Here is a 12,459-nt window from a genome sequence, read left to right as displayed (position 1 = left end):
ATATAAAGACTAAAATGACCAATGAAGTTGTTGGGGAAGAAAAGTCTGAGACCTAAAGCCCTTGAGACCAGTATGCAGAGTGTGAAGTATTTCCCCCACAGCCCTAGTTTAAGAAGTGTGGACTAGAAAAGAGAGGAGCTTGCGCTGCAGGCTGAGTTCTGCACCTCAGTGTAGGAACATTCACAGCGATTCACAGAGAGCAAAAGGGTGGCGATTATGCAGCACTCACAGCGGCCTCTGCCTCTTGTTTCTTCTGCAGAATGTCGGTGGCCGTGCTTTCCCTTTGCTTCTCCAATTCCCTTATGTGAGAAAAACACAAGCCACACACGAGCGTGGTGTTACCCAGCAGTGAGGCACAGAGCCCCTCGCTGGACCTGCGCCCAGCAAACAGTCTGTGATCTTACTGCATTCCTAATTCTAGAACTTTAACAAATATTTCCAAGACAGTCTCAAGCAAATCTGTTCATCACAGGCCTGTGCAGCTTCCCTTTAATCTTAGATGGCTCTACCCACCTCCTCACCCACCAGAGGGTACAGGAAACCACTGCTGTGGGAAGAAGACTCCACCTGACAGGAACCTCAGCAAAGTGGAGGTCAGAGAAGGTGAGAGTCACAGGATAGGCCACCAACCTTCTGGGATTATTACATAGCACTTTTGGTAGGGTTGACACACGCGATTTTAGATACACAAATATACTTTCCTCTTAGCAAAGCACAGGGACTCGGGATACACCTGTTCCGTCGGAAGACTTGACCCAGCACATGCTTTGTTCCAAGCCTCAAGCCCCTGGGGAATTATGACCCTGAACTCTAATGATTCAAAGCCTAGAGGAGCTCTAAAAACGAGATTCATTCCTTTCTCTCAGATCTTCTAAGCTCAATAATTTATTAAATTAGATCATTATAAAGTAATGAATCTAAACCCCTCTCAGATTTAATATTACCCCTCAATGGACTGGCTACAAGAAACTGCAAAATAAATTACATTTCTGTGACTTCTAAGACTATACTTAATGCCTGTCCTGTATGTTAAGAACTCAGAACCCATTCCTCTTGAACTCAGTGCCAGGAAAAGAAATGGTTAGAATGAGAAAAAGGAAAACTTCTTATTTCTTGTGGTCATGGTTTATAGTGTCAACAATTTTGTAAACTAACTCTAATCCTTTCTGAAAGTAGGACTGACAAATGAAGGGATAAAAGTAGAACTACTACTACTGATAGTAAATAGTTAACATTTATTGAGTACTTACTATGGACCAGACACCATGCTAAGCACTTTGCATGGACTAATTAATTTAATTTTCCTGGGCCGGCCCTGTGGCTTAGCGGTTAAGTGCACGCGCTCCGCTGCTGGCGGCCCGGGTTCGGATCCCGGGCGCGCACCACTTCTCCGGCCATGCTGAGGCTGCGTCCCACATACAGCAACTAGAAAGATGTGCAGCTATGACATACAACTATCTACTGGGGCTTTGGGGGGAAAAAATAAATAAATAAAATCTTTAAAAAAAAAAAAAAAAAAATTTTAATTTTCCTATAACCCTATGTGGTAGGTTCTATTATTATCATCTCCATTTTAAAGCCGAGGAAACTGAGGCACAGAGTTGTTTAGTGACATCCCCGTGACATGTTTTACACTCACTTCTCTTTCTGAGCCCTGAGGTATGGTTTGATGATCAGACGGTGCATAGCAAAGTAGACCACGAGAGGCCCCACAGTGGCATAGAACACAGCGCTGGGAAGAAGCTGATCCGTCAGATGAATAGGGAAGAAGTAAGTCTGACTGGCCCTGTTTAACCTAAAAACAAAAACAAAACAAAACACCCAAGATGAGTCAGGTTTCCAGGGAAGGGTAATGTGGGTCTCAGCCATAAGAAGAGAACCTTGCAGATACATAAAACACCAGTCAGGAGGAACCCCGAAATCTGCTTGTTTCATAATCCATTCCTCTTTACCGTTCCCTATTCCCAAGTTTAGCTGCTGGATTTGATGTCTGTGACAGAAGAAAGGTCCACTACCTGCTGACCTCAAGGGCAAAGCAATAGACTAATGTTTGACCAGAGCAAATGTGGCCTTAGAAGACAGGAGTGGACACTCCTCCAGGTGTCCTCGAGACAGAGAGTTGCATCTCAGACCTCAATTTATCTGTTTCAAAAAAGTGTGTGAAGATTTACAAAGTTAGCCAATTAAGGAGGTTCTGCTTCCAGCAATGGCTGAGTAGCTCCCCACTGGACCAATCACCGCACAGATAACAGTGTAACCTCTGGACCACATATGACAAAGCCCTTCAGGTCCTGGACAGGAACTAAAGGCAGGCGGATGCAAAAGGAGGGCTGAAACTTGGAAGACTGGAATGGCGCTGGTCAGTTTCCTGTTGTTTTTCTGAGTTGCTGCCTCAGCATTTCACACTATGACAACCCTGTTCACACAGAGTCTGGACATTTAGATAAGAACCCGAGCTTAGGATTCCCCCATAAGTTCCTACTTTGCTTTTCCTGGGGCACCTTTTAAAATAACCAGTTAGAGTTCAGCCTGCAAGAAGTTAGTGACCTCCACTCCAACTACCTTATAAGCCACAGGTACTTGCTACCCTGCTCTCTATCTCCCGCTCATTCCCTCGTGAACTTGGACAGAGGACTACCCTTCTCCCAGCTCACTGCCCCCAACAACCCCTTCTGCGATCTCTAAGTAATAAATCTCGCGACTCTGCTTCCTTGGTGTGAGTGTACTGAAAGTGTGCCTTCAATCAAAATGACCCCGTGGGTTTCACTTTCCCAAAGTGGGAGCTTGGATGCTGAGGAAGATACCTGCTGACCCCATGTGGGTGGCTTGTGCCTCCTCATTCGGCAGGTCATAATCTATATATTCTTAATTTAATACACCACCTATGGGTCTCTCAACACACCTGTTTTGTTTTTGTTTTTTTAACAGCTTTTAGCTTGGGGGCAAGTTTCAGTCTGTACCATATGGATGATTAAAACTGGGAAGAAATCTGAAGTCCTATTAGATTGAAGAACCAGAGCTTGGAGTTTGTGGCAACCACAGCAGCTGGGAAGTGGGGGGGGGTCCCCAAAAAGGAAAGTCAGATTGGGAGCCCCAAGTTCTGTGTATAAATGTGGCACAAATCTCCAGCTGATCCCTCATCTATCAATGGCCTAGCTAAGGGTAAAATAATTGTGCTGTGTTTGGCTGCTGCCACACAGGTGAGTCTGTTTAACCTCAGCCAAGTTAATTACCTTCTAAAAGAAAAAATGAACACTTCTTTGAGAAACATAACAGAATATAGTCTCTACAATGTATTATTCACAATACCCAAGATCCAGTACAAACTCCTCTACATATCTAGATACAACAAGAGAAAAAGATAATGAACAGAGACCCACGCCAGATGACCCAGATGTTAGAACCAGCAGATAAGGATTTTAAAGCAGCTATTTTAACTATGCTCAAAGACATATAATATCCATTGGATGGGCTTAACAGCAGACAGGAGATGAGAGAAGAGCCAGAACTTGTAGACAGATCAATAGACATTATCCAATATGAAGAACAAAGAGAAAAAGAACTGAAGACAAATGAGCAGAGCCTCTGAAGCCTGTGGGATGACATCAAGAGCTTCCGCATATGAGTAATTAGGGCCCCAGAGAAGAGAGAATGGGACAGTAATAAATATTTCAAGAATTAATGGCCAAAAAGTTCCAAATTTGATGTAGAACATAACTGTACAGATACAAGAAGTTTAGCAAACCCCAAGCAGCACAAATACAACAAAAACCAAACGTAGGTACATCGCAGTTAAATTGCCGAAAAACAAAAGTAAAAAAAAAAAACAAAAACAAAAAGTTGATTAGCCAGAAAAAAAAATGACACATTACATGCAGGGGGACAATGATTCTAATGGCCACTGACTTGTCGTCAGAAACAATGGAGGCCAGAAGACAGGAGAACATCTTTAGAGTGCTGAAACAAAAAACCTGTTAACCTTGAATTCTATATCCAGTGACAATATCCCTCAGTAATAAAAGCAACTCCAGAATTGAAAAAGAACACTCAAAACTCAAACAGTAAGAAATCAAACAACCCAATAATAAAACAGACAAAAGATCTGAACAAACACTTCACTAAAAAAAAAAGATATGGATGGCAAATAAACACATGAAAAGATGCTCAACATCTTAGCCATTAGGGAAATGCCAATCAAAATGGGATTCACCTATAAACCTGCTAAAACAGCCAAAATTTAAAAAAATGACCATACCAAGGGTTGGTGAGGATGTGGAGCAACCAGAATTCTCATATGCTGCTGGTGGGAAAGTAAAATGAAACCACCACTTTGGAAAACAGCTTGGTACTTTCTTATAAAGTTAAACACACACCTACCATGTGACAAGGCTCAGCATGCCCACTCCTAGGTATTTTCCCAAGAGAAACGAAAACTTATGTTCACACAAAACCTGTCTATGAATGTCTGTATTAGTTTTATTCGTAATCACCAAAAACTCGAAACAACCATATATCTTTAAACTGATAAGCAGATAAATTGTGGTCCATCTACACGATGCAATACCAACAACAACAAAAAGGAACACATTACTGAAGGACACAACAATATAGATGTTATTGCAACTGCACTTTGCTCATGGAAGAAGCACAAAAGGCTACAACTGTATGATTCCAATTATATGACATTTTGAAAAAGGCAAAAATACAGAGAGTGAAAACAGACCAGTGGTTGCCGGGGCCTGGGTGGGAGACCACACCAAGGGCATGAGGGAATTTTGAGGATGATGGCAAATGTTCTATATCTCGATTGTGATGATGGGTACATGACTTATGTGATTGTCCAAACTCAGAGAACTATACAATAAAAAGGGTGAGTTTTAATTTATGTAAATTTTACCTCAATAAACCTGACAACAAATTACAGCAATGATAACAGCTTAGTTCTGGGGCAGGAATGCCCATAACTGAAATATTTTTGAGGATGGTCAGAGGAACAAAAAATCAGAATGGAAAACCAGTAATAAAATAGCAGGCCTAAATCCAACCATACCAATAATTACTTTAATTGTGAATGGACTAAACGCTCCAATTAAAAAGAAACGGTATGAACAGACTGTAAGAATGGAAGGGCAAGATCCAACTGTATGTTGTCTATGAGACACACCTGAAACACAAACCCAGATAGGTTAAACAGAAATGGACAGAAAAAGATAAACTACACAAATGTAAGAAGGCTAGAATAGCTATATTAATCTCAGATAGACTTCAAGACAAAGAGTATTGATAGCAAAAATTGCTATCAATAAAAAAAATTAAAAATAAATTTTTAAAAAATGAGCAAAAATTGACAAAAGGGGGGGCAGCCTGGTGGTGTAGTGGTTGAGTTTGGCGCTCCGCTTTGGTGGCCCAGGGTTCGTAGGTTCGGATCCTGGGTGTGGACCTATGCACTGCTTATCAAGCCACGCTGTGGTGGCATCCCACATAAAATACAGGCAGATGGGCACAGATGTTAGCTCAGTGCCAATCTCCTTCAGCAAAAAGAGGAGGATTACCAACAGATGTTAGCTCTGGGCTAATCTTCCTCATCAAAAAAAAAAAAAAATTGACAAAGGAAGAAATAGAGAATTTCACAATCATAGCTGGAGATTTTAAAACCCCCTTTCTCAGCAATTGATAGAACTCCCCCCCATAATCAGTAAAGTCATAGAAATTCTGATTTCTGACAAATGCCAATCACCTGATCTAACTAACATTTACAGAACACTGTGCCTAACAACTGTGGAATTCACATTCTTTTCAAGTGCACATGATACATTCACCAAGACTGATTATATGTGGGGCCACAAAAGTCTCAATATATTTAAAAAGACTGGAATCATACAGAATATGTTCTCTGACCAAAATGAAATTAAAGAGCGATAAACAGATATTTAGAGAAACCCAAATATTTGGAAATTAAGCAATACATTTCTAAAAGTGAAATTAGAAAATAGTTTGAACTCAATGATAATAATACAACATATCAAAATTTGCTGGATGGAGTAAAGCAGTGTTTAAAGGGAAATTTATAGCCTTAAATGTTTATATTAGAAAAGAAAAAAGGTCTCAAATTAATAACCTAAGGTACGCACTTAAAAAACTAGAAAAAGAAGCAAAGTAAAACCAAAATAAGTAGAAAGAAGGAAATATTAAAGATCAGAAATCAATGAAATAGAAAACAGATAAACAATGGAGAAAATTAACAAAGCCAAAAGCTGCTTTTTTGAAAAGTTAAGTACCCTACCCAGACTGATTCATCTACAGATAACTATAGATGTTAAAAGGATAGGAGGATATTATGAACAACTTTATGCTAACAAATTCAATACTTTGATGAAATGGACAACTTCCTTGAAAAAAACAAATTAAAAAAGATAACATAAGATGAAACAAAAAAATGGAAAAGCCCTGTATTTATGAAAGAAATTGAATTCATTATCAAAAACCTTCCTACAAAGAGGGGCTGGCCCTGTGGCCTAGTGGGTAAGTTCGGTGCACTCCATTTCAGCGGCCCAGGTTCATTTCCTGGGAGCAGGCCTACACCAGTCATCAGCTGCCATGCTGTGGCGGTGAACCACACACAAAATAGAGGAAGACTGACGTAGACGTTAGCTCAGGGCGAATCTTCCTCAGCAAAAAACAAAAAACAAAACAAAACCTTCCTACAAAGAAAATTCAGGCTCAGTTGATTTCACTGGTGAATTCTATAAAACATAAGGAAGAAATAATACCAATCTTACACAAATTCTTTCCGAAAATAGAGGAGGAAGGAACACTTCCTAACTCATTTTATCAGGCTGTCATAACTCTTTCCAAAACCTGACAAATACATAGTAAAAAAAGAAAATTATAGACTAGCATCCCTTATAAGCATAGGTGCAAAAATCCGGGCCGGCCCCGTGGCTTAGCAGTTAAGTGCGCGCGCTCCACTGCTGGCGGCCCAGGTTCGGATCCCGGGCGTGCACCGAGGCTCTGCTTCTCCGGCCATGCTGAGGCCGCGTCCCACATACAGCAACTAGAAGGATGTGCAACTATGACATACAACTATCTACTGGGGCTTTGGGGGGAAAAATAAAATAAATAAATAAAATTATTAAAAAAAAAATGATGCAAAAATCCTTAGTAAGTTATCAGCAAATCAAATCAAGCAATATATAAAAAGTATTCTATGTCATGATCAAGTGGAACTTTCCTCAGGAATGTAAGGTTGGTTTAACTTTCAAAAATTACTGTGATTGATCAAATAAACAGAATATAAGAGAAAAGTTAGCAAAGTAAGATCATCTGTTGTTGCTGAACTCTGGTGCCTTCTGGCAAAACTCTGGTTTACATACCAATACAATTTGGACAACTCAGCCTGTTACACAGGAAACTCAGTTGAAATGAAAACGCTTCTTTCCAAAGAGGCAGAGTGGCATTCTTGGGATGAGAATTGGATTCAGATTATGTCATGAAACATCTGCAGAGAAGTATTTAAAAACAGAAACTGAATCACAGAGAATGGTGCCTCATTAGTGGTCCCAATTTGGGGAGGGAAGAAAAGGATTAGAATGCAGAAAATCTGATAGTTCTCTGTATGCCCTTGATTAAATCTCAGGTGTTCTCAAATCTTATGTGAGAGGAGAGATGCATGATGCCAGCTCTGACCTGGGTAACCTGGTTTGGCTCTCATCTCCAAAAGTGAGATGTGATCTGCTTCCTTTTTCTCTCTCTGACTCACTCACTGAGTCTTTCTTACGTGCTAGGCTGTGTTCTAGGCTCTAGTAGTACAGAAAAGAATAAAATGTTAAGTTGAGCTTTTGATGAAGAGCAGATGGAGATGGGTGCAAAGCAGAATAATAAACAGAGTGAAGGAAAGAGATTGCTTGGGGCAAGGTGCGGGGTGATGAAGGATGGTTTTGGCAATTAGCTGACATTTGAACAGAGATCAGAAGGAGTCGAAGGAACCAGCCAGGTAGTAATCTGGGACTGAGAAGAGCAAATGCCGAGTCCGGAAGCAGGAGTGGGCTTGGTGTGTTCCAGGAGCAGCTCCGAGGCCAGTGTGGCTGGAGTGGAGTGAGCACGAGGGAGATGGGGAAAGAGGAGGTCAGGAAGGATAGCAAGTGGCTAGATCATGGAGGGTGTTAAAGGCCTCTGGCTTTTGCCCTGAATTGAGGGAGTCACAGAAGGATGACATACACTGACTGGAATGTTAAGAAGGCTGCCTGTGTGGACAGCAGTGTCACAGGGGCTGCAGGAGATCAGTCAGGATACTGCAGCAATTCAGACCTAGTGCGCTGATGATGACACCGTATGTGTGCAAACTGCCGGGGCGGTGAGGGGACGTGCGGGGCCATCAAGGAAGGCAGAGAGTAGTAAGAGATGCAGGCAGGTTGGGAGATGGGCTGGTAGAGCATATGGAAGTTCTCTGAACGCAGACCTCACTTGAATGTTGGGCTAATGAGCTCCCTGACATTTGCTTACACAGCAAAGACAGAAGCAACTGCATCTTTAAGAACAAAATTTCAGAGCAAAGTCTATTTCATCGTTAACTTAGGAGAGGCCCAACTGTGTTACAAGCTGCCAGATAATCCTTAGCCAGAAATACCCAGTTCAACTTACTTGACTTTGAGAGAAACGCCCTGTGGGACTCCAACGCTGACGGCTGCACCTAGAATGCTGTGCCTGGAGATTTTTCTCTCTGCCCCGTACTCCACCACCGTCCCGAAGAAGCCTGCCCTGCAGGAGCACATTGCAGTGAGTGAGCAAAGGCCCCTCAGCTCCCGGATCCCTCCCGTTCACCATGGGCAACTGTCACTCAGAACAATGGCTGGGTCCCCCATCCCATCCTTCCCTCTTGCCCTCCCCACCACCCACAGGGAGCAGATTCACAACTGATACCCTCAGTCCAGTTCTTCCATTAGACTCAAAGTTCCTCAAGGACTGGGACTGCACAGTGGTAAATCCCATTGCCTCACAATAGGAGGCACTCAAGAAATCTTACAGACAGGAGAGATTAACACGAGCAGGCATCTTACATCAACCGGCTCCACCATCAGAAACCCCTACACAGATCAGGTATGCTTTTGTGGTCAGCCAGGCCAGGACTTACTTAAGGGATCCTTTCACACGAGTCTGATCATCATCCTGGAATTTGTGCTGATAGCTGATCAGTGCAAAGGAGTGAGGAATTCCAAGCTGAGAAGACAGAGGGGGAAAAAGAAGGTATGGCTAGCAGCCGAGACTCTGGTAAGGCAGGTGTCGCCCTTGCACTGAGCACCCATGCTGGGCAGGCCTCTCAGGCAGGCGCCACAATATGGTAGCTGCACAAACCGTGTGACAATTTACCAGCAGCCAATATTTAAAAACTGGGAGGTTTCACATAAAAACCCAGTTTTCTGACTTCTCATGAAGAATAAAAGATTCTGCAACACAAGCCTGCATTCCTACACGGCAGCAGCTGGTGAGAGCTGCGGAGCAGCTGCCCTGTGAGGGGCGGCCTCTCACCCCCGTGCCCCTGCCTGGCCACGAGTATACTTGGGGGTTGCTTATCAACCAGGGCTCTCTCCCACCTTGATTCGGTGGGCTTCTCCCACCAGAAGATGTGAAAAAGGCATTTTTTTTTTTAAAGATAAGTGGAACACAGCTCTTCTGGGAGCCTGAGAACAACAGTATTTCAACACTCCTGCGTGTGAGTGATGGCCATCTGCCCCTCAGGGCCCCCTCAGGTACTCAGATTCTGCCAAGGCGAACAGGGTGAAGGCTGCAAGGGACACACTGAGACAGCAGGAAGAGGCAGTCCTGCAGGAGCTCTGTCCTGACCTGAAGGGCCACAGTGAAGTGGCTGGTTTTGGTGTCCCGGACGATGCTAGTGTTCATGGCCGACTGGATACCCCACCGCCATTGCAAGTAGCCCACAGTGTTCTTGTCCAGGTTCCGAGCTAGGACAGTGGTAAGGCCAGGCCGGATTCCACGGGACGAAAACTGCAGAGCACAGTTTGTCGTCACAAAGCTGAGGGGATACACAGATAGAAAGAGTCCTGGATGACACCTGGCTCTCAGCTGCTCTTGGGCCCCTCCCTCTCTGCCAGGCTAAGGCCCTGCTCATTACCACTTCCATTAACCCTTGGGCCAGCTCCCGGCAGGAAAAGCAGGAGACCGAGCCTCTGTCATGAGAGGCAGAGGGAGGAGGACAGAGTGGACTTTCCAAGAATCCTCCCTGCTGATCTACACTCCCCGCCCCAACCCACTCTAACTTCAGCTGCAACCCAAGAGGCACCTGAATGTCTGTGTTCCTAAGCCAGGAGATCCAATCACCTGGGGAGGCTCCCAAACTTGGCTGCATGCTCAAGGCCCCTGGCTCATCTGAAAGTACCAATAGCTGGCTCCTGCCCTAGGCGTTCTGATGTACAGGCCTGGAGGGTTAAAGCTCCCTAGGTGATTCTAGATGTGCAGCAAAGCTTGAGAACCACTGACACAGAGCCCGTCCCAGACCAATTAAGTTAGAACTTCTGGGCGGGGGTCCAGGCACCAGTATATTTTTAAAAGACTGCCCATGTGATTCTGATGTACATCACGCTTATGTACTATTGACTGAAGCTACTCGAAAAGCTAGTACTGTAAACCGTTTCCCCTGAAAGGCCTCTCAAGTTTGTTTCCAAGGCAGTCAGCCCCATCTTCTGGTTAAAAAGGGATATTTCATTTGAATAACAAAGGGATTCACACCACTGTACTCAAGGTGTTAAAGGTGAGCAAAGAGCCGGTCTTCTTTAGGCAACAGCCCAACATTCACTAGCCCAACAACTGCTTAAGTTTACTTTCTTTCTCTCCTTCCTAAGCTCTGGAGGTGTTGCTTTTGCCATTAAAATAATAAATATAACTCGGATCATATTCGCTCCTGTACTCACAAACTTCCAACAGCTTCCCATGGCCGAATGAACTAAGAATGAAATCCTTACTCTCCTCAGGCCCCACCGAACCTTTTCTCGTTTATCTCACACTTGAGTCACACTGGACAACGGCTACAATTTTCTGCTTTACCCACAGTGGGGTCAGGGGAGGCAAGCAGAGAGAAAAGAGAGATAAAAGTCACCCCCAGAATTTCAAGACAGAGTTACAGAGTGACATTTAAAAGAATCAAAATATAAAGAGTGAGATGCCTGTTTAGTCAAAGTAATAGATCTAGTATTTTTATCCAGCACATCCTAGAAAGAGAGACAGACTCTGGGGAGATCAGCAAGGCAGGCACTGCACTGGGAGATGGAGAACATTCCACTGGCTGCCATTCTTGGGGCTGATTCCACACTCTCTGATCACTGGTTTGGACTCGTAAATAACTGGACCCTAGGATTAGGGCTCCCTGAAGAGCAGACCCTGTACAGTAATAAAGTGGCATCCTTGTTTATAAATCTGCATTCTCCAGTCTGATAAACTCTGGGTACTATGACAAAATTCAATTTCCAAACCTGCAAAAGCTGATGACCAGCCAGCCCTAGACCCAGGTGACCACCAGTGGCCAGACACCTTAAGACTCAACCAGAATGACATGGTCTACAGATTCTCCTCGATGAAGTGTCTCCTAAACGCGTCCAATCTTAAGAATGACCTGGGGTGCTTGATAAAACCACGGATTCCCAGGATCCTCCCTCATAGGACCCGATTCAGTTGGTCTGGGGGTAGGGGCAGGAATCTGCTTTTAGTCGGTATCAGAGGTGACAACCCTAGGCAGACATGGTTAGGACAACAGTGACACATATATATACTCTTCACCTGAAGTTCTGGTTAAAAGTATAAATCCTTGTCCCCCTCCCAGACGTAGTGAATCCAAATCTTAGGGCAGAGGCCCGAGAAGCTGTGTTCTAACCAACGTCAAGCACCTTTCTACCCTGTGCTCCCTGTCTGGAAGCACTGCTTTCGGGCCTCTGCTCGGGCTCAGGCTGGCTCATCTTCACAAGCTTCAGTCTTCACCTGTCCCAGACGCCACATCCTCTCTCTCACAACACTTCCCTACTCTCCCCGTGTCAACCAACTTCGAACGTGCCTTCACTGTCAGACTGGAGGGCAGGGATTGGTCTGACCCTGCAGAACCTGGCAGGCACGCAGACACACATCCAACTGGAAGGGCAACCTTTATTTCCACACACATACTCCATTTCAGGCCTCCTTTAGCTCTATTTCATCCCCCAGAGGAAACAGGTTTTATTTTACCTTCCACCTAATTCTTTTATCTGAGCTCACACAGATACCCCCCCAAACGGGAAATCAAGACACTGCCGTTGTTCTAGAAGGGACAGTGATGTACAGTTCTAGGAGTGTGACATCACTGCAACAGCAAAGATGAAGGAAAGCATTGGCTGGTGGGGGTTTAAAGTTCTGACATCTATAAATCTACCCGGTAACTAAGCAGTCTCACAAGCTGCCTCTCTGCTTAATAAAACCTCT

The 12,459-nt window shown here is 44.0% G+C and overlaps 1 protein-coding gene across 2 annotated transcripts in view; it reads right to left on the bottom strand.

Annotated features, from left to right (window-relative positions):
• Positions 1–12,459, bottom strand: part of DNAJC11 (DnaJ heat shock protein family (Hsp40) member C11) — a 66,845-nt gene that overhangs the window by 3,708 nt on the left and 50,678 nt on the right. For both annotated transcript variants that reach the window (XM_004425536.3, XM_087446889.1), the window contains 5 exons: positions 9,841–10,030; positions 9,131–9,216; positions 8,641–8,757; positions 1,640–1,795; positions 230–299 (listed from right to left, as the gene is read on the bottom strand). In XM_004425536.3, the coding sequence (XP_004425593.1) occupies positions 230–299; positions 1,640–1,795; positions 8,641–8,757; positions 9,131–9,216; positions 9,841–10,030 (619 nt within the window). The remainder of the gene's footprint in view (positions 1–229; positions 300–1,639; positions 1,796–8,640; positions 8,758–9,130; positions 9,217–9,840; positions 10,031–12,459) is intronic.

This window comes from Ceratotherium simum, chromosome 22 (genome assembly GCF_057802395.1).
Source record: "Ceratotherium simum simum isolate JZ-2026a chromosome 22, ASM5780239v1, whole genome shotgun sequence".
NCBI lineage: Eukaryota > Metazoa > Chordata > Mammalia > Perissodactyla > Rhinocerotidae > Ceratotherium > Ceratotherium simum.
This window is presented reverse-complemented; position numbering and strand designations above follow the sequence as displayed.